Here is a 26,481-nt window from a genome sequence, read left to right as displayed (position 1 = left end):
TATATATTCTTGATATTTGGATGAATATCTTAAAATGAATACTAATTTTTTTAAAAAATGAATTTAGGTCAACATACTTTTAATTTTTTGGCAGTGTTTTGTAGTTCTCAGGGAGCATGATTTTCAACAATATTTGCTTTATTAATTAAGCTCCCAACATCACTTCCCCACTGGCAGAAAATGTTACCCTGTTATCATGGAAACACAGGATAAAGCTTGGCTACCCTCTGGTGGACTTAGTTTGAATAAAAATGTCTTCCAAGTATGGTGGATTTTCATTATAAGAAGCCTTAAAGTTATAATTAAAAGATCTTTTAAAAAAGATTAGACCCCACCATACTTATATTATAGGTAGGAAAAGATAACCCCAAATGTCCAAGTCTCTTTTGTCAAAACACAGGATCTTCTGCTACTTAGCTATGCTTTCTCCACTGTAAAGCTGTCTTAATATTGGTTGTCTTACAAACATTTTTATTCATCAAATTTGCTACAAAGAGGAGATAATCTCTGGTTTAAAATAAAAGGAAAAATAAGAGAAGAAATTGTAATTCTCATAAACTTATGATGAATGCTTTTTAAAAAAAAAATTGGAAATTCAATTTTATAGTGGGTTGGAATTTCTGGTAGCATTCAGTTTTGATGGAGAAGCTCCAGAGGACAGTGTTTTCTTGTGAGATAGGAAGGTAAGACCATTCCTGGGGAGGGGCAGCTAAAGACCAAACCAGCAACAATGAAGCTGTGGCGGCAGAGGTCAGAGGAAATCTGAGGGCGGATTGTTTTAGGGACATGGAGAAAGGGAAACTAACTTTGTTTTCGAGCTTCTTGAATGTTTTCTCTCTGAAAGCTAACAGAGAGAAATACCAGTCTCAGGAGAAGTTGGCACACAGTATATGTCTGCAAGACTCTTAACTTTTCAGTTAACATTGCCATCAGAGTTACTTTTTAATGCATCATATTTTCAAAAAAAAAAAAAAAAAAAAGCTGTTCTCTGCTGGATGGCACAAGTGCATGCTTTTAATCCCAGCACTCTGGAGGCAGAGGCAGGTGGTTCTTTGTGAGTCTGAGGCGGCCAGCCTGATTTACAGAGAGTGTTCCAGGACAGCTATATGCAGAGAGAAAAACAAAACAAAACAAAACAAAATTGTTCTGTAAGTCATTATTTTTGAAAAGAAGGGACAAATTGCTCTTTAACCCATGAGTTCAAATTGCCCTTTATCTAATCGGAATAATAGTTTAACTTGGAATTGAATTTGCGAGTGTCTGCAAACACGAGTGACAGAAGTCTTCATGTTGACACAGATTCAGGATTATGTAAGCCATCTTGTGTCACCCTTGATAAAAGCACACAGGCAGTATAACTGAAATGATACCACATACACTGGACCTCAGGTTCCCCTGAGTGCAAAGGTCCTGGAACAGACAGGTGTACAAATACCGCCTATGCGTGTAAGCTTCCAAGACGACTCAAGCAACACATGTAGCATTCTCATTGTCTAAAAATGAAATATCACTGCAATTCAAATTTCAACTTTAAGCAGTAAAGCTGATAATTAATAACTGAAAATGAGCCCATTGCCTCTGGAGCCTGTACTCATACCACACTGCCATGTGAGGACTTCAGGTCTGGTGGTATCCCCTGGTTTTAGCAGGAAGATATCATATAATGCCCACGCCTTCCATTGCACACGTGATACCCTGCATGGACTGTCTTAGCAATCTCAGCCTGCGACTGGGGTTGTTGCTCTTGGAAGTGTGTTTGCTGAGTGTGTGTGAGGGCATGTTCCCGCTGCCTTCCCAACGCAGAGCCCTGGATTGCTCAGGAGCATCCCTTTAGCAGGTCCAGTGTCAGCTTCCATTTTCTAAGTTCCTGACAGAGCCGAACACTTTAGTCTAAATGTGCTTTTGCTCTTTTTGCTGTAGTTAGCATATGACATTCACTCGGAGTGGCGTGTGTGTGTGTGTGTGTGTGTGTGTGTGTGTGTGTGCACTTTATGCCTATTACGGACAGCACAGGAAGGGAAGTTAGTTTGTCTCTGTAGGACAGTAAGGCAAGGTTTTCTTAGGAAGGAATATCAGATGAAAGCACCAGAGAAGCTGAAGCTGCAGTTGCTAGTTTTTGAATTCACTGGTCCAGCATTTATCAACACGCATACTTGTACGCACCATCAGTATTCATATCAGACCAGAGGAAGGCTGTGCTCCCCACCCTCTGAGCATCATTCTGGTAAGGCCGTGCCAATTCCTGGGCCTGAGGAATTGACGTTTTTGATCTGGCTGTGCCAGGCCAAAAATGATACACATTCACTTGGGGCTTCCTTGCCTCCCCACAGGGATAGAGATTTAAATTCCTTGGAAAAATTTAGAAATGCTCTACTTCTTAGGCATCTGAGTTCATGATAGCCAACCCTTACCTGCTGTTATCTGAAATAATTCCCATACTTTGTCTAGTCTGCACTTACTACTGCTACAGACAGAGATACCAGGTACCCAAACAGATGCGATGCTTACATAGCTGGAGGACTCTGCTGTGTCATTGCCTAATGCAGGTCTACTAAGCATCTAAATCTACACCAGAAGATAGTGTGCAAATCCTCCCAGCTTGAGAAATATTTTTTGTTTGTTTGTTGTTTTGGTTTTGGAGACAGGGTTTCTCTCTGTAGCCCTGGTTGTCCCTAGGACAGCCATTCTGTAGATTAGGCTAGCCTCAAACTCAGAGATCCACCTGCCTCTGTCTCCAAAATTCTGGGCTTAAAGACATTCCTTCACCATGCTTGGCTGCAGCAGTATTCTTTTTTTTTTTTTTTAAACAGACTTATTTATTTTATATGATGTGAATATATATGAGTACACTGTCATTGTGTTCAGACACACCAGAAGAGGGCACTGGATCTCATTACAGATGGTTGTGAGCCACCATGTGGTTTCTGGGAATTGAACTCAGGACCTCTGGAAGAGCAGTCAGTGCTGGGAAACACTGAGCCATTTCTCCAGCTACTAAGCAGTATTCTTAAACCAAGTAATAAATGAATGTATGGTTCCCATCTTGTGGGTCTCTCGCACCTTCCATAGCTTCCATTGCCAGATTCCCATGTGGCTGTGTTTCCCCCAAATCAGTCTTCTCTTATTGTTACATGAAATATTAAATGGTAATCCATGGTACCGCTGGCACGGCACTGGTGGACAGGCTGGCCTGCCTTCCGCCGGTCAGGCTGTCCTCCGCCGGACAGGCAGGCCGACTCTGTGTCTGCTCCACAGTCTTTCCACCTGGCTCTCTAAGTTTCCATGGTAGGCTGTTGCCTCTCACACCCCACACTTCCAAATTCCCGTGGCTGGCTGGGGTGCCTGCTGCCATATCTTTCTCTGGAACCCAGTTGAGATGCTGCGTGAAGGAAAATACCCCACAATCTTAGTTTAGGATTAACAGGTGACACAATCGCTGGGCGCAGAAACTAGCATCCTAATTTTGTAAGCTATTTTATGTTAAATCTTTTGGTGGTAGATCAGATCTGCCATCTAAACCGGGAGGGGGTGGGGAGAACCCTCTGGCTGCCTATATTGTAGCTCCAAGCTCTCTGCCATCCAAAAAGAAGTCTTCTTTCTCCTGCCTCCCTCTTCCTCTCCCCAGCCCAGAAGTCCCGCCTACTCCTAGCCCAGTAATTGGTCCCTTGAAATCTTTATTCATTAGAGGTAGACTCTGCCATTCTTATCTTACCATTTTCTTCTTAAATAAAAATCATTTCCATGGCTTAAATATTATCTACATGCAAATAAGAAGTCGTGCCTGGACTCCATTCTGCTGTACTACACACAGTGCACACTCAACATATAGAGCTGGAGTTTGTTGTTGTCCCAAACTTGTCCTTATTTCAATAAACAATTACTGTGTCTGTATAAGCACTATACTAATAGTTGGAAACCATTTAAGCTTTTTGTCTTCATTTGACCCTCAATCTCACCCTCTCCTTTCCATACTTCTCAACAAAACACTACCACCCCATCTTGGCATCTTTTGCTTGAGTTGTTGCTAAAGTCTCTAACTGGTACTCCATTGCCAATCTCTAGTTTCCAGTTAGTGGTGTTTGGCAATAATAACTCACTCAACGATCCATATCTGAAAACTTGCGTAATTCTGTATTATTTAGACTGCTGCACAGTTCTTTGGGCACGATGTACAATACAAGACTTCCTGTTGGAGCATTTGACTTCCTCTAATCAGGCGGAATCTACCCAAAGTGCTCTTTGTCTATCAGGCTAAACTGAGTCCTGGCAGCTACCACCCCTTATGGTTTTAGGTTTCCTGGGTTCTTCACCCATCTCCTGATCCCACAACGGCTTCCAAGTTTTTATTTAAAGAACACCCATTTGTGTGAATTCACCCTAGATTATCTCCTTTCTAAAGCGTTCCTTGTCACTGCACCCTTAAAAACACCCATGTATATTTATCATAGCATCAATGGTATTTTGATTACACTTAAAAGCTTTCATGTCTTGTAATCTCTTGAGCTCAACCATGCACCAGTGGGTCTTTTGAACATAAAAGTCTAGCACCGTGCTTGGTATATGACTTGGTGTGTGCAGGTTGATTGGTTTAATGATTAACACCAATCTCTTTCACTCTTCAGTGTTTGGTTTGGCAAACCGCGCATACATCTACCACACTGCATATGCTTGGCAAATGTTTGAATGAACGAATTAATGAGCCCAAGTTTTCCTCAATCACCGGAATATATATGCACAGTGCAACTAACTACGTAACACCTATAGACAGCTAATTGCACATGATAGAACTCCTATCCTTTAACTTCATTGTTGTCTGGATTCAAGTTACCTTGGGCAACCCAGCACTCCATTCGTCGTCCTTGGACTCACTAATTGCTTTCAGAGTTTGTTGTGGCTTTTATTTCGTAATCAGCAGGGAAATGTCAGGATAGCAAAGTTTTGAAAGTTCAAGCAATTAATAAAAAACAAGGTGCTCCGCCAAGGAGGTTGCAATTAAACGTGGACAACTGTCAGAAGTGACCCCTAACTAGTATCTTCTCTCTTAGGTCTAGAATAATCTCTGAAAGACCAGTTGATTTTAGCCAAATCAAACCAGTACTTTTTTTTTTTTTCCCTAAAGAAAAATGGTCTTGGCGGCGTCAGCTCCCTTTTCTAGGTGGCCCAATCAAAATCTAGGATTCCGGGCGTCGACGTCGTCACTTCCGCCCGGCCTTCCCGGACTCAGAAGTTCTCTCAGGGCTCCGCGGCGGTGCACGTCTACCTCGAAACTGTCCGCGCCCGGGCGGGGAGGCCGAGTGGCGGCGGGCGGGCGGGATGAGCGCGGCGCGGACGCTGCGGGTGCCGGGCCGCCACGGCTATGCCGCCGAGTTCTCTCCGTACCTGCCGGGCCGCCTGGCCTGTGCCGCGGCGCAGCACTACGGCATCGCGGGTGAGCGCGGGCCGCGCCTCCGGGGCGGGCGTAGGACGCGCTGCTGCGCGCGCGGTGCCGCCCGCCACCGCCAGGGGGAGACAGAGCTCCGCCTTCTCTCCTCGGTCCCCAGGGAAGTCTGCAGCTGGTCCTTTCCCCTTCTGTAAGAAGGATGCACTTCTCAGCCCTTGCAAGGTGGAGTCAACAGAGTCAGAGTTCAAAGCCAGCCTCAGCTGAAACGTAGGGAGACTCTGGCCCTTTCTTGAAAAAGAAAAAAAAAACACTAGAAAATTCTTTGCACCCTTTTTTCGTTGTCTCGTGGAAAATGGATAAATGTGCAGAGATGTCTAAGTGCTTAAGCCATTTATTTTAACGTATACCCCATTTGTTGTTTATGCGCAGGAGCACTGTGTGGCAAGCCATTGCGTCATGTCAGCCATCTGTACTATTTGTTTACTGCAGAAAAAAAAAATATGATTTCTGAGAAGTAGTGGTAGATAACTTATTTTCTTATAGTTTTGACCGTTAGTGCTTAGTGCGTGCGCAGCTGGGTTTACAGTTCTTGGCTAGCAGTTAGGAGGAAGGCTAAAGTCTTTTATAAAGGTTTCTTATAAGAAACCAGTAATGTTTAAGTGGAAGATTTTTAACGCTTTACACCCCTTGCTGATCACAAAAACTCAAAGCATAATTCTGTTAAGACTCTAGTAACAGTTGAGTGTGCATGTGAGCTTAGTAATTAGTCATCTTACCTTGTAAAGTTCAAGTGCAGAATCACTTTGATCAGATGTTAATAAAGTGTGGGATGGGGGAGAGAAAGAGACATTAGTCTTTCACCAAAAATAACTGACTACTGACAGACAACTAAAATTAACAGTCTCCAACACCTGACCAAAGAGCATGTGGTATTTCCACACATACTTTGCCTTAAACTGCTATAATAGATGGGTTTTACGTGTATTAGCAAAGCAGGATCACAGTCTTGGGCTTTTGTAAAGCATGAGCCTCCCTTTTGTTATTAGAGATGTTAGCTCCAACTTGAAAGGTTTCTGTGCCCCGCGCCTGGCCTGGTTTGAGTTGGTACTCTGATGCATTTCCCCAGGCTGGTATTTGGATGCCAGTCAGGCCAGATGGTAAGTTGGATATTTAATGACTGAAACATACTATGCAACTTTTAATCCTTTAGTATATATGGTTACAGTTATTTTATGGGAAATTTGTGGTAGTTTAAGCTGGTCCATAGTGCTTAACACTTCATCCTGGCTGCCTCCCAGAAGTCTTCACCCTAGCTGCCTCCCAGAAGTCTTCATTCACCCTGTCTGCCTCCCAGAAGGTTCAACCACATGACTTAGGTTGTTTTTTTTTTGTTTTTTGTTTTTGTTTTTTGTCTTCCAGGCTGTGGAACCCTGTTAGTATTGGATCAAAATGAAACTGGACTTCAGATTTTTCGAAGGTAAGGTGACTGACTTTTCTATTGCTGTGATTAGGCACCATGATTAAGGCAACATATAAAAGAAAGTACTCCAGGCGTATGGTCTTAGAGGGTCAGAGTCTATAATGGCAGAGCAAGGTCATGGCTTCAGGAACAGCTGAGAGCTCACATCTTGATCCACAAATGGGAGGCAGAGAGATGCACTCTGGGAATGGGGCAAGTCTTTTGAAGTCCCAGAGCCTGCCCCCAGTGGAACACTTCTCCCGACAATAGCACATCTCCTAATTCTTCCCAAATACTTCTGTCTATTAGGGATTGTTCAAACCTAAGAGCCTACGGTGGCCATTCTCCCCAAACCATTATAATGGTTGTAATAAGTACACATACACCTTGAATGACTGTCAAAGTCTTAGTGCAGTTGCAGTTTGAATATTTGGAGCTGGTAGGTTTTTCATTTACGATATAAAACAAACCTTTACATTGGCATAATATAGAAATTATTTTTGCTAATTATGATTATGCCATGTTCTCAAGCCTATTAGTGTCCACTTACAAATGATATATTTTACACTTAAAACAGTGAGCTGATGGGTGTACTTTGTGGCATTGCCTCTCTTTTGTGTCTTAGTATAATTTAGCTTTACTTGAGCAAGAACTAATGCTCTTCTTGTGGATTTCCCAGTGTCTCTCTGTACCTGTCGTCCAGGCTGATTGGTGGACACATGATACTTCTATCAGGATCAATCAAAGGCAGAGAGAAGAGATTCGGTTAGAAAGCCACTGCCTGTTCATAGCTTGGATGAAAGAGTTATGGGAGTATTTGAACTTCCTGATCTCCGTAGTTTGAAGGGCTTACTGGTGCATGCTGTGAGTGACAGGCACACTACAACAAGTAGCCGGTGACCGTCAGCGCGCCTTCGGTGGACACTGTCACATTAGTGGGTGGACACTTCCTTTCAGTTTAGCTTTCCAGTTACCTGCCTGCCCGTCCTGGGCTCCGCTTCCAGGCTTCTGTGAAGTTCCTGTTCTATTTACCTCTTGTAGTTTTGAAGATCGTCTGAGGTAATGTGTGTTACAATATGTGAAAAACAAGGGAAAAACCAGTAACTATAAAATTAAGGTTGTTAATCATTTTCTGACCTGCAGTGCATGTATTTTCTTTTCTGATATAGCTTTGATTGGAATGATGGCTTGTTTGATGTTACCTGGAGTGAAAACAATGAACATGTCCTTGTCACCTGTAGCGGTGATGGTTCACTACAGCTCTGGGACACTGGCAAACCTGCAGGGCCTCTTCAAGTCTATAAAGAACACACCCAGGAGGTACGATGGGAGTTTCAGATGATTGCTTTTCCTTCTTAGTCTTTGTTTAAGTCTCTTTGGGATGAACACAGGGAAATGCTTTCAGGGGACATGATTAAGCTTTAATGTTTCTTGTTCATAGTAGATGTCACTTATTATTCTGTTATTCAAACATAAAGTACTTCTTAGCCTAAGACAAGACAAGAAAAGGTCAGGCTCCTCATTGGGCAATAGCAGTGCCTCTAGCAGGCCCTGTGGCATCATTTCCTTCAGAGGGCCACAGCTTTTATTATGCCCTATGAACAGGCCTACATGCGGTGCCTTAGGAGAGGGTGGGCGGGCTGTCACAGGCTGTCTCACGATTGTCCTTAGGCTTGAGTGAGACTCAGTGTATTCCAACAGCACTCAAGAGCCAACTAGAAGGCTAAGTTCACTAAAAGAAAATAAAGATTTATTGATTTTTAAGTTGTGTGTGTGAGACTGTGTGTATGCACACATGCACCAGAGTGAGTGCAGACACCCATGCAAGCTGGTGGTACTGGGTTTTCCACAGAGAACTAGAGTTACAGGCGTTTGCGAGCTGCCTGGTGTGGGTGTTGGGAACTGAGCTTGGGTGTTCTGCAAGAGCAGTATGTACTCTTAACCGCTGAGCCATTGCTCCAGCCCCCTAAAGCAAATTTAAACGTAAATCTAAATATGACTCTTGTGTCGCCTGGACTGTGTGTGTGTGTGTGTGTGTGTGTGTAATATAAGGCACAGGAACTAGTTTATACTTTGGAAGTACCAAAACACATGCATACATTTTAAGGAATGTGATGAAGACATTCTCTCTTGGTTTTTTACCTTAGCAGTAGAGCCTTCCAATAAAGACTTGCAAATGTGCTTTCAGGCCTTTACCTACACTTACGCCTGTCTCATCTTAGGCTTTTAACAAGTGTTTATTACATGGGAGAGCATTACTATTTTGTGAAAAAAAAAAAAAAAAAAAAACCTGAGTTATGTGAGCATCCTAGATAACATTGTATAGATATAGCTATTTTTAGAAAACTCAATAGTTCTATAATTAGTCCTAAAAATAAAATTATTTACTTGTGTTGGGATGGCTCCTTGAATAATGTGGTTGTAAATTACCATGGTTTTTGAAAACTCACTGGTAATGGCAGCTCTGGTGAAGAAGAACTCGGTGTTTAATGAAGGAGTCCCTCCAGAGCAGAGTCCAGAACTCACATGGTGTGGCAGCCCATCATTCTTGCTGACTGTTCTTATTCCTAGGATATAGGGGCTCTTGTAGCCCAGGCTGGCCTGGGGATCACTGTGTGATTGAAAATGAACTTGAGCTGGTGGCTCTCACGCTTCAGTGTCCCATGTGCTAGCGCTACGGGGGGAACCACCAGGCTTTAGTTTATATCCCAATATACCAAAGCTTATTTCTGCATTTTCTTACATAATTTGTGTTACAAATAACTTAATTTTTTACTTTCTTTCTTTAAAACTATCCTTTCCTCTCAAAAATTTTTCTTAAAATTGTGTTGCCTTTTATTTGTGTAACTGGTAGGATAATGATGAGCAGATCTTAGGGTAAGATCTAGTGACAGGAAACGGTGCACTGTTTTAATGGTTTCCTTTAAGCTAGCTTTAATTGCTACATCATCTGTTCTAAACGTAACAGTCCTCAGCCATCGACGTCACAGCCATGTACATGTGTTTGTAATGATCACAAGGCATGGGGTTCACAGCTGTATGCAGTGAACAATACTCACCAGCCACTGGATCCGTACATATACATGCATAGATCATTTCAATATACATAGTGGTCTCTCTATATTCTCTAGGGAATTCTATTTGGAATGTCCCTAATGGCTGGTCTTTATGAATTTTTCTATTTCTGGAATTAATTTATTTGACTTTTAGACGACACTAATCATGGTCAGAAAAATGGCTTCTTTTGTGCTCAAGTCTGCTTTCTTTAGCCACAAACTCTTGTGTCACACATCATTTCTCTGAAGGTTTGAAGATGGGCTGTGTTGAAGACATACGTTGTCACGTGTGTACTATTCTACATTGTTCTCTTCTCAAACATAATTTTTAAATATTGTTTTATTTGGATTGTATTTTGTGGGGGGCATGTGTGTGTGTTGTACATGTGCATTGGTGTGTTTGAGTGTGTATGGGGCAGCGTGTATGTGGTGTGTTTGAGTGTGTGTTCAGAGGCCAAAGGGGATGCAGGTTGTCCTTTTCTATCAGGCTCCTCCTTATTTCTTATTGAAGTCAAAGCTAGCCTAGCAGCCAGGAAGCTCCTGTGATCCTCCTGTCTCTGCTCCAGACAGTGCCAGTGTTATACGTGCACAGTTACACCTGGCCTTTTCATGAGGATACTGGGGATTAGAACTCAGATTCTCATGCTTGTGCAGAAAGCAGTCTTACTCACTGAACCATGTTTCTAGATTCCCCAAAGGTAACTTTTGATAAACATTTGTATCGGGATGCTTTGGCTGTTAGCTAAAATCGGCTCTGACAGATGCATTGTTTGATTGCTGTTGTTGTTGTTGTTTTACTGATATGCTTGTTGATGTTAACTAACTGCCTTTCAGACGTTTGTCTCAGTGCACCCTCATGTATTCATCCTGACTTCTGTCTTAGTGCAGGCTGCTATTAAGAAGCAGGGTTTCTGTAATTAGTCCTAGAATATGTGGTAGTCCAAGAAAGCACAGTGGCTGCCTATAAAGCATTATAATAGGCTGAGTATCTCGTAGATAACGGAAACCTGTCCCTGTTCCAGAAGCTGAAGTCCAAGGTCAGAGTGCCACCAGATCAGGTTCAGCTCTCTTCTGGCTGTAGACTTGTGATCCTGTTCTGTCATCACAGGATGGAAAGAGGATGAAGAATCCCTAGTGTTGTTTGTTTGATTGTCTGACATAATCTTGTTCTGTAGCCCTGTAGATCAGGCTGGCCTGAAACTCACTATGAAACAGGCTGGCAATCTTCCTGGCGTTGTTCCCCAAGTGTTAGAATTATCGTCATCAGACACCATGCCTGGAGGGATTCCTTCTCTGAGGACACCAGCCCCATTCATGAGAACACCACTTTTCTTAGCTAGTTGCCTTCTCAAGGACCCAGTCCATCACATCAGATTGGTGGGTGTGACTGCAGCACAGGAGTTCGGAGTAGTGAGGGACTGGGAGATGCAAGTTCATTGCACATTTTAAGTGCTAAGGAAACAGAATAATTTCAGGTCAGGAACTAATGCTTATTTGTTGAATACACTTGTAACTGAGTGAGCAGACAGTTCTGGGTTTTATTTTGTCACCAGTGTGTTCAGGAAAGCCACATTACAAAGTAAAGGGACAAGCAATGGGCTGTCTTCTCCTGCACAGCTTATGTAAGGATGCACAGCATGGCTTTAGGGAACCTTGGGCTTGACTTGTATGCAAAGTAACTTTGGATAAATTACTTATTTTTTTCCTAAGCTCTAGTCTCTTCATTTCTAAGTTGAGTATAATAGTGTAGTTTAGGTCAGGATCCTTATGGGTGCTTCAGCTCCAGCTGGCATTGAATAAATATAAACTAGTAGTGTGTCCTTTCAGAGTGAGATTAGGAAAATAAATCACTGAATTTCTCCAGGTACTTGATTTCTTATTTTTAATTTGAACTTTAAAAATTAACTTACAGGGTAATGGGTTTCCATATGGGATTTTCATACATATTTCAGTGTATCCCCTCCCCCCATCTCCCCAGTGTCCCCTTTGGCCTCCATTATTCTTCCCTTGTATTTTATTCTAGTGTGTTCTTTCTGGGGGGAAGTCTATCCAGCAGTCAACTTTCAAGTGGAGGAGAAAGGAGAAATCCAAGATTTAGATCAGTTTTAGGCTTTGGGATTGAAGGTCTTGGTGGAATCGAAGAAAAAAGAAACCAAGTTAACATCAAGGGGTGGTGGATGAGGCGACTCGGTGGGTACAGGTGCTTACCACCAAACTTAACATGAGAGCTGGAGTCAGATTCTTCTCTGTGTTGTGTAATTGGTGCCTTAGTCAGTGCTGAATATAATAGGGGTGGAAGAATAGAACAGACGGCAAAGTGCAGCAAGGACAACAACAGAAGAAAACAGTAAGGCGGGAGGGTGGACTGAGAGCTTGCTGTCTCTGCTTCAGGACTTGGAGCAGCACTGTGCTGTTCAGGGCAAAGCATCGAGAGGGGTTGTAAGGCAGGTGCAGAGTCAGCCCTGTGCTTACTCCCGTGTCTCGTTCTCAGTTTGCTAGGATGCTGGTGAACACTACACATTTGCTCTCCTTACTGGGTAGCAAGGTTTCTCAGGTTGCGGAGTCAGTCTCTCTCACTTCTTTCTGCCGCTCTCTTTTCTTTCTGACACTGGTCCTGGCTAGCTTCCAGTTCCTAAGGATGGTCTTGAACTTCTCATCCTCATGAGTGCGAGGATTGCACGTCTGTCTGGGCATGCCCAGTGTATGTGGTGCTGGAAGTGGCACTCATGTCCCAGAGCTGCGTTCATGCTGGGCAGAGATGCTCTACCAGCTGAGCTACATCCCCAGCTTGGAATGTCTTTCTTTTTACAGATGTGTAGTTTTTCAAGTACTTACAAAAACCAGTCTTTGAGCAGAGTGTGCCATTGTTTGTATTCTGTCACAGAGAAATAAATACATTGTATTTATTTATTTTATAGTAATGTTTATTGCTACAAAATGAATAATGAATGGTTTATGTCTTTACTTTATTTTTTTTATTATTATTTTATATATATATTTTTTAAAGGATTTATTTATTTTACTTATATGAGTACACTGTAGCTGTCTTTAGACACACCAGAAGAGTGCATCAGTTCTCATGGTTGTGAGCCACCATGTGGTTGCCGGGAATTGAACTCAGGACCTCTGGAAGAGCAGTCAGTGCTCTTAACCACTGAGCCATCTCTCCAGCCCATGTCTTTACTTTAAAATGTGAATTAATAATGTGCCCTTTGATAAGGATAGCTGACACATCTGTATTGATGAATACCAATAAAATAGTAACATAGAATGATAATTATATATTTGACATTAGTATGGTCCCTTTAGATATTTGGTCCCATTTGCACTGAATATATGGTCCTGTTTACACAGAAAATAGCCTGAAAGATTTCTCTACCAAAGGGATTTTTTTTTCTTTTTTCTTCCTTTCCATTTTCCTTGATGCGGTGACAGACCCAGTGCCTTGTGTATAGTACAGAAACAGTCTACTGCTGAGCCATACCTAAGCTCCTCGTTTTCTTTAAAGAGTTGCAATGGGGCTGGTGAGATGGCTCAGCGGTTAAGAGCACTGGCTGTTCTTCCAGAGGTCCTGAGTTCAATTCCCAGCAACCACATGGTGGCTCACAACCGTCTATAAGGGGATCTGGTGCCCTCTTCTGGCCTGTGGATGTATGTACAGCAGAGCACTCATCCTGTTAGATAAGTGAAAAAAAAAAGAGTTGTAATAATTGTGGGAAAAAAGCAGCACAATATATTTCCTTTTGCATATTTAGTCACAGTCAGCCGTTTATTTTGGAGTAGATTACTGCAGGTATATTTTAGTATACTTTAAAATGGCAGTTTAAAACTCTATGTAGAAAACTATCTTCTAGTTAGATAAGAGATAATTCATTTTCTTTGTTTGAATTTTGCTGCCAGCAGGTTGTATTATCTGCCACCACTGTTAAAGGAGCACCATGTAGTATTTTAAAATCTGTACTGTATTAAGAGCACTAGACATGCCTATGCTGGTAGCACATACTATGCGCCAGGCATGCATGAGACTTGTATGCTAATCTTTAGTAGTTGGGGTCATGCGAACACGCAGGAGCAGTTGCTGTGACTGGAGCTTACAGTATGTGTGGTACATTGGTGGGGGAGGAGGCTGGGAAACGGTATTCCCAGTGGACCCCATGTGTATTATACGCCTAACAGCTGCCACCTGTAGGAGCAGATTAAAGTTTCTCAGTTAGCCTGCTTCAGGTGGTCGCTGTTAGGAAAGACTGGACTACAGCACAGACATTTGAAATCTCCAAATGTAAAGTGAGAAAAGTATGCATGATGCTTGTTTTATCTCAGTGTTCTCAACTTTGCTGGACACCAAGCATGGACTAGGACGCATTAAACTTTTCTCATGCTTAGGTCACAGTGGTGGGTTTGGGCAAGTTGTCAAGGTTATCTGGAGTCCTAGATGACTCCAGTGTGTAGCACTGTTTGGAAAACCATTGCTTTAGCTTCATGGGCATTTACTTCCAATTGTCTTGATATATTTGCTGTCTAATGTTTTGGAGATTATAATAGTCACTGTGTAAATTTAAAGAATCTTTAACGGCTGTGCTGGTTAGTTTTAATTACCAATTTCACACAACCCAGAATCCCCCTGGAAGAGTCTTCATGAGGAATTATGTAGATCAGGTAGGCTGTTGAGGATTATAGAGAATCTGGCCCCTGTGGGCGGTGCTGTTCCTTAGGCAAGGGGTCTTGAAAGATGTCAGAGAGGAGAGCTGCAAGCCCATATCATACAGCGTCCTCTCTTTGCTCCTGACTGTGACTGTGACATGAGCAGCTGCCTGAGCTCATGGCTTGAGCACCCTGAAATGCTAACTGTGCCCTGGACTGCAGGATAGCAGACTCTTTCCTTCCCATGTTGCTTTTTGTCAGAGCAACAGAAATGTAACCAGAGCAACGGCTCTACCTTGCAAAGCTGTTACTTATATTCCATTATCCAAACTCTAAACTTTCTTTAAAAATTTAAAGAAGACAAAGATGGTGGTTTTAGATATATAGAAGCCAATAGAATCTTTGAGTAGAGAAGGATTTCCATGCATAATTATTGCTACAGTATCTGTCATCTTCTCATGTACTCAGTGTGGGTGTCAGTACTGTGGCTGTCTCCAGAGCAAGCAAGCAAGGGAACCAACCATAGATAAGAATTATTATTATTTTTTTTTTTTAAAGATAATCTTTGATGGCCGTATAGCCTAAGCTGATCTTGAAGTTACTGTGTAGCCAAGGATGGCTTCGAACTCATGATCCTCCTACCTCGGCCTTTCAAGTGTTGTGATTATAAGAATACGTGATCAAGACTGACTTTATTCAATCTTACTTTATAATTTTGTATATGAAACTGGAAATGATTTTCAGTTTTGGTACAGGCTCATATAAAGTCTATCTCATGTGAGAATTATTTTAAAATATGTAACACTTAACCTTTATATAGGAGGCCTATAGTACAATATATGCAACCACATAATTGAAGTTATTTACATCTGTTATAAATATATGCTATATATTAATTCCAAAAGCAAACAGGAATGCAGTTCAAAACTAACAATATTAGTTGCATGTAAAGCAAGTTGGAAGGTGGGGAGAAGAAGCAGAGTGAGAAGGGACATGTCAGTCTAGAACAGACTTAACAGACAAAACTAGCTATAAATGACATTTTGTGACAATCAGACAAATATGTATTACTAGATGCCTTCAGGGAAGCCACTCTTAATATTTAAGGGATGTGTGTGATCTGTGCTAATGATAAAAGAAGGTCCTTGTCTGCTGGGTGCTTAGGAGTGAAATGATCTGATAGTAACGGGAACAGTCTGAGAGGAACCATTCTAGTCAGCAGCTAGTGACAGGGAGCAGGGACACAAGGGGAACAAAGTGACCGACAAAATGGCAGCCGCGTGGGATACTGTGCGTCTTCACGGAAACTTTCAAATCTCCATAGTGAAAAAGATTTACAAGTTTTCTCAGTAAAAGAAAAAGCCCTTTTTAATTGCTGAGATTAAGGATCGCTCTCTCTTTTGTATTCATGAAGGTTAAGTGAAAATTCTGAGCAGGTTTCTGTTTGGCTGTTTTTGATTAAAGTAGATCACCTTACAAAAGGGCACTACTTTAGGGCAGATTAACACAAGCTCTTTGGGAGTTAGTTTTCGTTATAAAATATATCTGCTCAACTGGTTTTGATGAATTACAGCTTTGCTAAAGAGGCACAAAATATTGCCAGGTTTTTAATTTGTTTTTCTCTCTCCTATTTTTCCAATTAATTTTACTCAGTATAATTTCATCTGTAAGACCCTGCTTTTGAAGCTAGCCAGGCATTGCATGTTGTTTTTGTATCTAGTTTGACAGTCTGCAGTGTCCATTCTTCCAGTGGTTGTGGAGGGGGAAACTGCAGACAGAAGAACCTGTCAGCACACAATGATCGAGCTGTGTTTTCCATCCAGTATGTTATGCATTCCGAGAGCTTTCCATAGGTCTGCTGAGAGTGAGACACTGTGCTTGGCCTCGCCGGGGAAATGAGCAGGCCTGCAGTGTGTCCTGGGTCCTTGATTGTTCTATGGAGAGAGGCCATGGCAAGGGCCGAGGGTGGGCACAGTGAGGAGACTCTTGACTGACTGGGATGGGGCAGGAAGAGTGTTCTTGATTCTGATGGAGAGTGTGAATGCAGAACCAGGCAGAAAAGTCAGTAGCAGTGTGGGAGGAGAAGCAAAGAGTACCAGGAAGGCAAGGACGGAGGAAGCATGGGCTTGAACAGTTAGCATTTACCATTGAGTGGAGATCTTTGGGAAGGCCTTGCTGACTTGTATTGTTAGGAAATATTCTATATATATATATATAAGATGGAAAAATGGTACATTGGACACTTGAATATTTACCATGTAGCTTAAGAAATGAAGCATCACTTGTGCTCTGGAGCCCCTGATTACCTCTTCATAACCCTCCCACCTCCTCCTCGTCTTTCCTTCTCGCTAGAAGCAACTGCTTTCTTCAGCTTTCTGTTTACACTTTCAAGCTTACATATGTATGCGCTCCAAAGGCTTGCATAGTTTTGCATGATTTTGACCTTTGGGCGACACAAATCATCATGGATGAATCTCATGTAATGCTGAGTGAAACCGAAAAGCTGCAGAAGCCACGCGATGTGGAAAGGCTTTGAACAGGGGCAGTGACATTCATCTGCACTTACAAATATGCTTTCATTCAAGCTGGATAGAGGCCACACTGCATAAAAACAAGCAGGGCTGGATGGGGAGGGTGGCCAGAGAGTTACTGTACTCTTAAGTCATAGCTAATGGTCGATGGCCGTAGTCTGAGAGGAATCCCACGGTGAACTTCAGGCATCGCCTGTTCCATTTCTTCTCTTAATTCTTGGCTCTCTGTGTTCCTGGGTGGAGGGCCAGCTTGTCCCTTGCTTCAAGTCTTTCCTTGCTCTCTCTCCCCAAAGGCTAATACTTTATAACGCTCAGGTCTCTGTTGGGCATGGTTTTCCCTGGCTTGTATTGAGAAGTAACTGGCTGCCCTTGTTAAGTCTTGTTACTCTGCTTTACTTTTCTTCATAGTTTTTATGTTTATGTACCTATGGATACCTTCTCCTACTAAAGGATAAGGTCCATGTGGGCTGGTCTTGTCTACCTTTCCAAATATCTCACCTTCATGCCCTTGGTACTAATACTAAGTATTTAGTTAGTGTGTGTTGACAGTTGAATGAGTTGACTTGAGGCTGGTTCTGTGGAGCCCAGGTTTCTCTTTTCATCTGTGTCCCCAAACGTCTCTCAGGCTGTGAACTGTTCTTAGAACTTGAGGGAATTGCCTATTTGTCCTAGACATTCAGAATGCATAATGGGTCATAGTATCTTCCTTCCTCCAGTCTTCTATATTTTAAATACTGCCCTCACTCACAGTTGCCCAAAGTCTTCCAGCCCCGACCCCTGGGTACTGAATCTTTCTTTTATATTTTTTTTCTCCCTTTGAGACTGTTACTACGCACCCCAGGCTGATACATCCGTTTCTAACCCTTGAGTGCTGGGCTCACAGGCATGACTACCACACACAGTGTCCTTGGTGTTGCTGTCACTATCTCTGGTCATTGACTCACCTCTGCTTCTTAAGCCTGCTAACATTTGGGCCAGCCTCAAGTCCTGCAGGAACATGATCTTCCATCATAGCAATCCTTTTGTACTTACGTCTGTTTTAAACTTAAGCTTAGTTTAATGTTTTGCATATGTGGGTGAGCATGTGAGCTCATGTGAGACTGAGTGCACATGCACGTAGAGCCAGAGGACAATCTCTGGTGTCAGTCAAGGGCTCTGTACCTCACTTGACTTGTTGGTTTGTTTTCTTCTCTTCTTGCTTGGACATGGGCAGTGGGAGGACAGGACTGGGATGGAGTGTCAAACACTGGGGATATGCTTTTAATGCAATCTGTTTGTTGGGAATTGGAGATGTAGTCTCATATGTAGCCTTGACTGACCTTGAAATCACTCTGTTCACCAAGTTGGCTTCCTGCCTCTGCCTCCCAAGTGGTGGGCATAACTGTGTACACACTAAGCATAATCAACATTTTAAGAAATAAAAACGTAAAAACGTCCTTGATGTATAAAACATAAACTATTTCACTTACTTACTTAAACTTTAATAATTTATGCCCACCAGTTTCATTGAAGTATAGGTAACAAATGAAAAACTCTATTTAACACACGAACAGTGTTTGTAGGTTTTACCGTACCCCACTGAGTATGCACTTAGTTACGATCCCACAATAAAGTTGATTATCATCACTTAGTATAGGTACCATCTTACGTGTGTGGGGAACACATGTAAGATCAACTTCTTAACAGCTTTCAGGCATATGTGATTGTTAACCTCGTATCTCTAGAATGTATCGATTTTATAACTAAAATTTTGTCCCATTTGGCCAAAGTCACTTCTGCCTCCACCCTTCCTCTCAGTCTGTGGTGACCACTTTTCCAAGTTTGACTTTTTTGGATTCCATGTCTGTCTTGGTGACTGAAAAGACACCATGACCGAGGCAACTCTTCTAAAGGAAAGCTTTTAATTGGGGCTGGTTTACAGTTCAGAGGTTTAGTCCCTCAACATCATGGTGGGAACATGGTCGCATGCAGGCAGACACTGGATCAGTAGCTGAGAGCTATTCTAGGGTCTGTGGGCCAAGATGCTGGGCCTCGCATGGGCCTTTGGAACCCCAAAGCCCCCCCCCCCCCCCCCAGGAACACACTTCTTCTCACAAGGCCACACTGCCCCGCCCTCCCAATCCAACAGTTCCACTCCCTGGTAAACTGACATTCAAATATATGAGTCTATGGAGGCCGTTCTTACTCAACCAGCCACGGTGTCTTAGGTGATGAAACATCAGAATTTTAAACAAAGTACAGATCAGTATTAGCGATGTTTCCCCTGTAGCTTCTTCACAACAAACCCACACACATTTCCTACACATATGTAGGAGCTAAAGTTTTAAGACTCAAAATAGCCTGCCGGCCAATTGTACTCAGTGATAAGCCCGGTGTGTGTCTGCGCTGCTCTCATAAAGGATAATTAGGCACAAATGTCACTGGATGCAAGTTACGGTAGGGATGTGTATATAACTTATTGTTCACAGTGGTAGGATAATGGTGTGCCAGTGCTCAGACGGCTTCAGAACTGGTGTGCTGGGACACAGGAGAGTGCACTGGAGTGGCACTGCTGTGTAGACATGGGAGTGTGCACTGGAGTGGCACTGCTGTGTAGACACGGGAGTGTGCACTGGAGTGGAACTGCTGCTGTGTAGACACGGGAGTGTGCACTGGAGTGGAACTGCTGCTGTGTAGACACGGGAGTGTGCACTGGAGTGGCACTGCTGCTGTGTAGACACGGGAGTGTGCACTGGAGTGGCACTGCTGCTGTGTAGACACGGGAGTGTGCACTGGAGTGGCACTGCTGTGTAGACAGAGCTGCCTGCCAAGAGGTCGGATGGAGTATCACCGCTTCCTGTAAACTTTTCTTCTGAGGAAGGACAGGCAGGGATAGTGATTGAATTTTAATGCTTTCTGATGAACACCGAGGAAGCAAGCTTTTAAAGATGGCCGTCTTGTCTGCTCTGACATTTCTTTGTGGCGCTGAAAGTAGCAATCAGTTGGTAGATTTGAAAGCATATATGACTTGGCTTGGTGAAGGAGATTTAGACACTGTAGACTGGTATTAAGGCAGACTGGAGTCAGTCTCCAGGGAGTTAGCATGGAAGAATGGACAGGCACACCCTTCTTTCAGACAGCATGTAGAAATGGACAGTGCTTCATGTTTTCATAGAGTCAGTCAGTTACCAGCCATTGACACTGCTATAAAGAACTGAAATGTAATATTTCACTTGACGCTGTTTGCTTCCTAAACATTCAGGATTTATTTTCTTAGGTGTATAGTGTTGATTGGAGCCAAACCAGAGGGGAACAGCTTGTAGTGTCTGGCTCGTGGGATCAAACTGTCAAAGTGGTATGTAGTGTCAAGCTCCTTTAACGTTTTCTCCTGAAATATTCTGTAGCTTTACATGTGATCAGTTAGTTTTCTTTTAAAAAGTGCATATGAAAATGTTTATCAGAATTGAAAATAATAGTCTTGGCTACAACCTTATTTTGTTCCTTAAAGACTACCTTATTTTATGAGCAAATAAAATATAAAAGCAAACCTCCCCTTTAAATGTATTTTTAATTATGTTACGATATTATAAGTCAAAAATCTGTCCATACCAAAACCAAAACAAAACAAACAGAAAAAAAACCTTAAAAATTATTGTTAAAGAGTTATATTAACTGAAACAATTATTATTAAAGAGTTAAACAATTATTGTTAAAGAGTTATATTAACTGAAACAATAACAACCTTATTTTGTTCCTTAAAGACTACCTTATTTTATTTGCTTTTAAAATACACCTTAAAAATTATATATATATATATATATATATATATATGTATATATATATATATACACACACATATATATACATATACACGCACACACACACCATATATATATAAGTGTGTGGTATTCATGGGGTATATTTGTTATAAATTTAGTGCTACATAGTATATAAAAGTGCACATTTGTGTTTACTTTTGCTGATGAATCGATCTCATTTGTTTTCAGTGGGATCCAACTGTTGGAAATTCTCTGTGCACCTTTAGAGGCCATGAGAGTGTCATTTACAGTACAATCTGGTCTCCCCACATCCCTGGTTGTTTTGCTTCAGCTTCAGGTAAATAATTTTTGCGTTCCCAGAAGCCTTACTTGTAGTGAGGGGTGGCCTACTTTTTTACCATTAGGTGGCGCCGTGTACTCTAAATTCAGAGAAAATGGGATTTTAATTCTTTTAAATTAATTAATTAATTTATTTTTTGCTGGAGGTTGAACTCAGAGTCTGTACTCTGCCACTGAGCTACAATCGCAGATGACCTTTCCTTATTTTTCCTGCCTGTCAGCCTGTTAGCAAAATTTTTCAGAGGACTGAGTCCCAGATTGATTCAGTTAATATAACTCTTTAACAATAATTTTTAAAGTTTTTTTTCTGTTTGTTTGTTTTGTTTTGTTTTTGGTATGGACAGATTTTTGACTTATAATATCGTAACATAATTAAAAATACATTTAAAGGGGAGGTTTGCTTTTATTTTTGTTTTGTTCCGTAACACTGAACCCGTGAGGCACAAGTGGGCTTTGCAGTGAGTAGTTTGAGTTTGGAGCTGAGATCCATGACTCGGTGAATACAGTTGTGTGCCTGGCTCTCGCTTGGTTAACTGAGGCGTCTGCATTTACCAGAGCATGGGGAAGGCAGCAGAGCTCAGGTGGAAACGCTCCAGCCTGCAGAGCCACAGGCTGGCTCACAGACAGGCTTTGTGAGTGATGTTTAGTTGGAACACAGCCTCATCAACTCATTTAGGTATCATTTGTGGCTGCTTTTATACAGTCCTAACAAAATCAAGTCTTTGTTACAAAAACCTGACAGCCCTCCAGGCCAAAGTATTTACTTCTGGCCTTTTATGGGAAATGTTTGTTGATCCTGAGCACTGTGGGGAGAGACAAAGGATTAGAAACTCTTCTGCAAGGTGAGGTGTTGAGAGGAGGGGCAGTGGCTAGAGAAGAAGCAGTGGGTTTCTAGGCATTGTCCCCTAACTTAACAGTCCAGCCAAAGGCAGGCAGCAACTAGGCAGGGCCAGTGTCACCCTCTCAGTACACTGTATCAGTGTCCTGAGCTGCTGAATCATATGAAGTGGGTCACAGGAGTAAAATTCAGAGAGCCTTTGCTAGTTTCTTATATTTTAACTCTAAAAATGAAGAACTATTCATTTTCCCTAAATTCTTGAATTGTTGTTTGATTGAAGACAACTTAAAACCTTCAGGTAATTTGTATACAAACAAAGTCCATTTAGATTATGTAATTTTTGAGATTTTAATTATAATATATGTGAAATATATATATGTATATATATATATATATATATATATATATATTCTATATGTGAAAGTATCATTAATGCAAGAAATGCTTTTTTTCCTTGATAGAAATTACCAATATGCTATCAGTTTATCAAAATATCTGTAAAATTTTCTCTAAAATTTCTGAGCTTTAATTCTAGCTTTCTTGAAAGTTCGTGATTGGAATTAAATCTTTCCCAAACCATCATTTCTTTTGTAATGAGTTAGTAATACATTTGTTTTCTAGCTCCACTTTCTTCTCCTTTGTTTAGTTCTAGGGTTGACCAGGGCAGCACCAGGCAAGCAATCTGCCATTAAGCTACATTCCCCAGGTTCTTCTCTTTGTCTGTTTTTAAAAGACAGGGTTTCATGTAACCCTAGCTGGTCCCTGAGCTCCAATGCCAGGTCTTATGTGGTGCTGAGGACCAAGCCCAAGGTTTCCTGCGTGCTGACAAGCACGGGTGTGTGGAATGACACACTCAGATCTTCAGTTTCCTTCTGTATACCCGAGTGTGGGTTTTCATCTTCTGTGGCACAGCTGCTCCTAAGGCTTGGTGTATGTACTAATATATGAAAAATGTCAAGAAATAAAACTTCTAAGTGTTTAAAAATTCCTTTTACCTTACTATTATATGTTAATTTATTTATTGTTATTATTTAAAGTTCTAATTTTGTGTATATGTGTATGAGTGAGAGAGAGAGAGAGAGAGAGAGAGAGAGAGAGAGAGGAAGAGAGAGAGAGGGAGAGAGAGAGAGAGAGAGAGAGAGAGAGAATTTTTGAGTCACCAAAGTCTGACTGTGTAGCCAAACTGGCCTTCAGCCTGCAGTCTCCCTTAGCCTCCTTGAGCCTTCTTTATAAGAAAATTGCTAAGAAAAAAAGGAAGGAGAAGGAGTAGAGGGGAGGAGGAAGAGAAAGATGGAGGAGGAGGGGGAGGAGGAAGAGGAAAAGGAAGAGGAGGAAGAGGGTGACAAATGGTGTGACCGTAGTTAGGAACATGGACTCTGGTGCTTGGCTGCCTGATATCCGGTTCTGCTTCTTCACTTTTACATGGCTGTCTTTGGCCATGCTGTTTAACCTGTATCTCTCTATTACTTCTGAAACAATGGTGATGATAGTAAACGTATCAGGAGGCTGTTATGATGCCAAGTTAATGTGCGTCAGACTTAGACACTGCCTGTCTGGATGCAGGGAGGGACGTGGGAGTGAGAGCCCATTTGACAATGTGAGTGAGTGACTCCTGGGGTTGGCAGATTTGTTAAGGGTGCTTCCTTGAGGAAGTGGTGTCTGAGCTACCACCTTAAAACAAGTGAGAGCGAGGTGACAGAGACATGGGACATGCAGGGCCAGGACTACCTGATGAGCATCAGATTAATTAATCTCTGTGGTTCAATCTGCTGCCACTGAGCAGCCAGTGCTCATCTGAGAACAGTGTTTAAAGTAGCTGGCTCCAGCATTTGAGTGTACTGTTGGGTGACAGCCCTCTAGCCTAGTGATTCCAAACCTGCTATCATCAGAGTCATTGGGGAAGCTTAAGCAACAGCAGAGTTCTGAGCCATCATAGTCCTGCTGGATGGAAGTGTCCTTAGGGAGGAGTGGGTTTGGGGTGTTTTGTAGCTGAATCAAGTGATTAACCTGATTTGAGAAGTACTTTCTAGTCTTGGAACTGCTCTGTTGGAACTGCTGAACTAATGGCCTATTTCTGATGTTGTAATGGGAGTGGCCATGGGTCTATTTCTGATGATGTAATGGGAGTGGCCATGGGTCTATTTCTGATGTTGTAATGGGAGTGGCCATGGGTCTATTTCTGATGATGTAATGGGAGTGGCCATGGGTCTATTTCTGATGATGTAATGGGAGTGGCCATGGGTTTATTTCTGATGTTGTAATGGGAGTGGCCATGGGTCTATTTCTGATGATGTAATGGGAGTGGCCATGAGTCTATTTCTGATGTTGTAATGGGAGTGGCCATGGGTCTATTTCTGATGATGTAATGGGAGTGGCCATGGGTCTATTTCTGATGATGTAATGGGAGTGGCTGTGCTGCTGTTTATAGACATGTGTCCACCTCATGTTACATGCCCACAGAGCAGCTTCAGTGCTGAGTCCAGAGAGAATATCTTTGGTCTGAGAATCCTTAAGTTATCTCCCTTTTGGTTTGTAAGTTGTATAATGGTGTTTAACAAGTTGTTTTGTCATCTGGCTCACAGATAAAGCCTTGCTAAAACAAGGCAAAATCTCTCATAAAAGTCATCTCAGTCACAAAGCTAAGGCAGTGAAACACTAAGTGATAAAATATTATTTTTAGTTGGAAGGTGAATCATGATTATTTTTATAGCTAACCTGTGGCACACAAATAGATCATTGAAGTGTTCGAAATAACACGTTTTAAGATAGTATATAAAAATACAGCATTTAGGGTATTCGAAGAGTTTAGTTGCCTTGGGGCTTGGGAGATGGCTTGTGGGCAAGAATATTTGTTATGCAAGCGTGAGAAACTGAGTTGGAATTCCCAGCACTCATGTAAAAGAACAGAATTGACTGAGTATGGCCGTAGCCCCAGCATTGGGGGTGCGGAGACAGGTGGATCCAGAGAGTTCATGTTCAGCTAACCTAGCAGAAGTAGTAAAAACATCTTAAGACATTGTCTTAAGGCATTAAGTTAAGAGGGATGGAAGAAGACACCTGATATCCTGCTCTGATCTCCACATGGTCTTGCACTGGTATGTGCACTCGCATACTAATGTGCATGCACCACACACACACACACACACACACACACACACACCACACGCACACACCACACACACACGGTATGCTGGGAGACTAGTCACCTTCAAAGTTGTGGAGTATTTGTAAGTACAGAAATTTCTCGCCATTAGCTACATTAATACCAAAAGGGAAGAATTCCAAGAAAGCTTTGCTTCATAGCAGAGTTCTCTAAGGATGTTGTTTTGTGTGGTTTGTGATAGGTATATTAACACAGAATTCATGTTTATAAACTATGTGGGACACAGAGGAAGAATATTTGCACTATTTATATAAAGAGGACTCATATGAAATAAACTTTCTTTTGAACCATGAAAACTGAATTATTGTTATTACAGACTCCATATAATTGCATAAGTCATAGCCAGGCCTGAATGTGTGGGTTCCAGCTGGTTGTTAGATAAGCCTCATTCTACTCTAAGAAAAAGTCATATTACGTCTGACAGGCATCTGGTGTTTCAATTAAATTAATTTATTTGGGGTCCAAAGTACTTTTTGTTGCTCAGTTCACCTCATCCCACACTTTCAGACTGTTTGTAGCCTCTCCCAACTTGCCCACACTTCTGCTGTGTAATACATAGCACTGCCCCTTCTACTGGGTCTGCTGCCAGTGCTGGCTGCAACTTGGAGGGTGCTGGGAATTCAGGTCGCCTGTGGCACCACCATCCTCATAAATGCCTGGATGACACTGAAAGACCAACTGTCTGGAAATACCATTTTTAAAAGTCAACCAAACAAAAACCCAGCATATGTCCTAGTGGCTGGAAGAGTTGGGCATGTCATTGCACCATTTGGCTAGAAGGCCTCTTTCTTACCCAGAAGCACAGTGACCAGAACAGAGTGCCAACTCTACAGCAGTGGTGTCAGTCAAGGAAGTAGAACCATACCGTCTACAGGAAAGTCTTCCAACTGCAGAGAGGTTATGCATGGCTTTTAAAGGAAATGCACCTGACTGTGATGGTACAAAGCCAGATACTGTGGTAGAGAAATGTATACAGAGGAACCATCTTTACAGCCTGTGTTGTTTTCAGTCTCTTTTATGTCTTTGGAAATTGTGTTTTGAAACTTGATGCTTTTCATAGCACATTTTTGTAAGCAGCACTGGTATCAAGAAATACAATTGCACCAAAGGACCCTTGCTTTTTGTAAGGCACTGCTTCTCTCTCTCCTCCTGCCCCCATGGTGACCATATTTGCCTTCTAATGACAGATACTGCTTAATGTACATTCTAATGCCTCCTTTCCCTGTGCTAAAGTAAAGCCACTTCATCTACTCTGCACTCATTGTACTGTGTTGGTGCTTGAAATCAGTTTACAAATGCAGATGAGATAATTATCC

General features: G+C 42.0%; 1 protein-coding gene across 2 annotated transcripts in view; it reads left to right on the top strand.

Moving 5' to 3' along the window:
- The first annotated feature begins 5,202 nt into the window (after nt 1–5,202).
- The window catches only part of Pex7 (peroxisomal biogenesis factor 7), a 59,784-nt gene continuing 38,505 nt past the window's right edge, over nt 5,203–26,481 (top strand). Inside the window, exons 1-5 of one of the 2 annotated variants that reach the window (XM_076928057.1) lie at nt 5,203–5,428; nt 6,800–6,857; nt 8,009–8,159; nt 20,324–20,401; nt 21,054–21,162. In XM_076928057.1, coding sequence (XP_076784172.1) covers nt 5,314–5,428; nt 6,800–6,857; nt 8,009–8,159; nt 20,324–20,401; nt 21,054–21,162 — 511 coding nt within the window. In that variant the 5' untranslated portion in view covers nt 5,203–5,313. The remainder of the gene's footprint in view (nt 5,429–6,799; nt 6,858–8,008; nt 8,160–20,323; nt 20,402–21,053; nt 21,163–26,481) is intronic. The other variant, XM_076928056.1, reaches the window with a different exon arrangement.

Source organism: Arvicanthis niloticus, chromosome 30, assembly GCF_011762505.2.
Source record: "Arvicanthis niloticus isolate mArvNil1 chromosome 30, mArvNil1.pat.X, whole genome shotgun sequence".
In the NCBI taxonomy this organism is placed as follows: domain Eukaryota; kingdom Metazoa; phylum Chordata; class Mammalia; order Rodentia; family Muridae; genus Arvicanthis; species Arvicanthis niloticus.
This window is presented reverse-complemented; position numbering and strand designations above follow the sequence as displayed.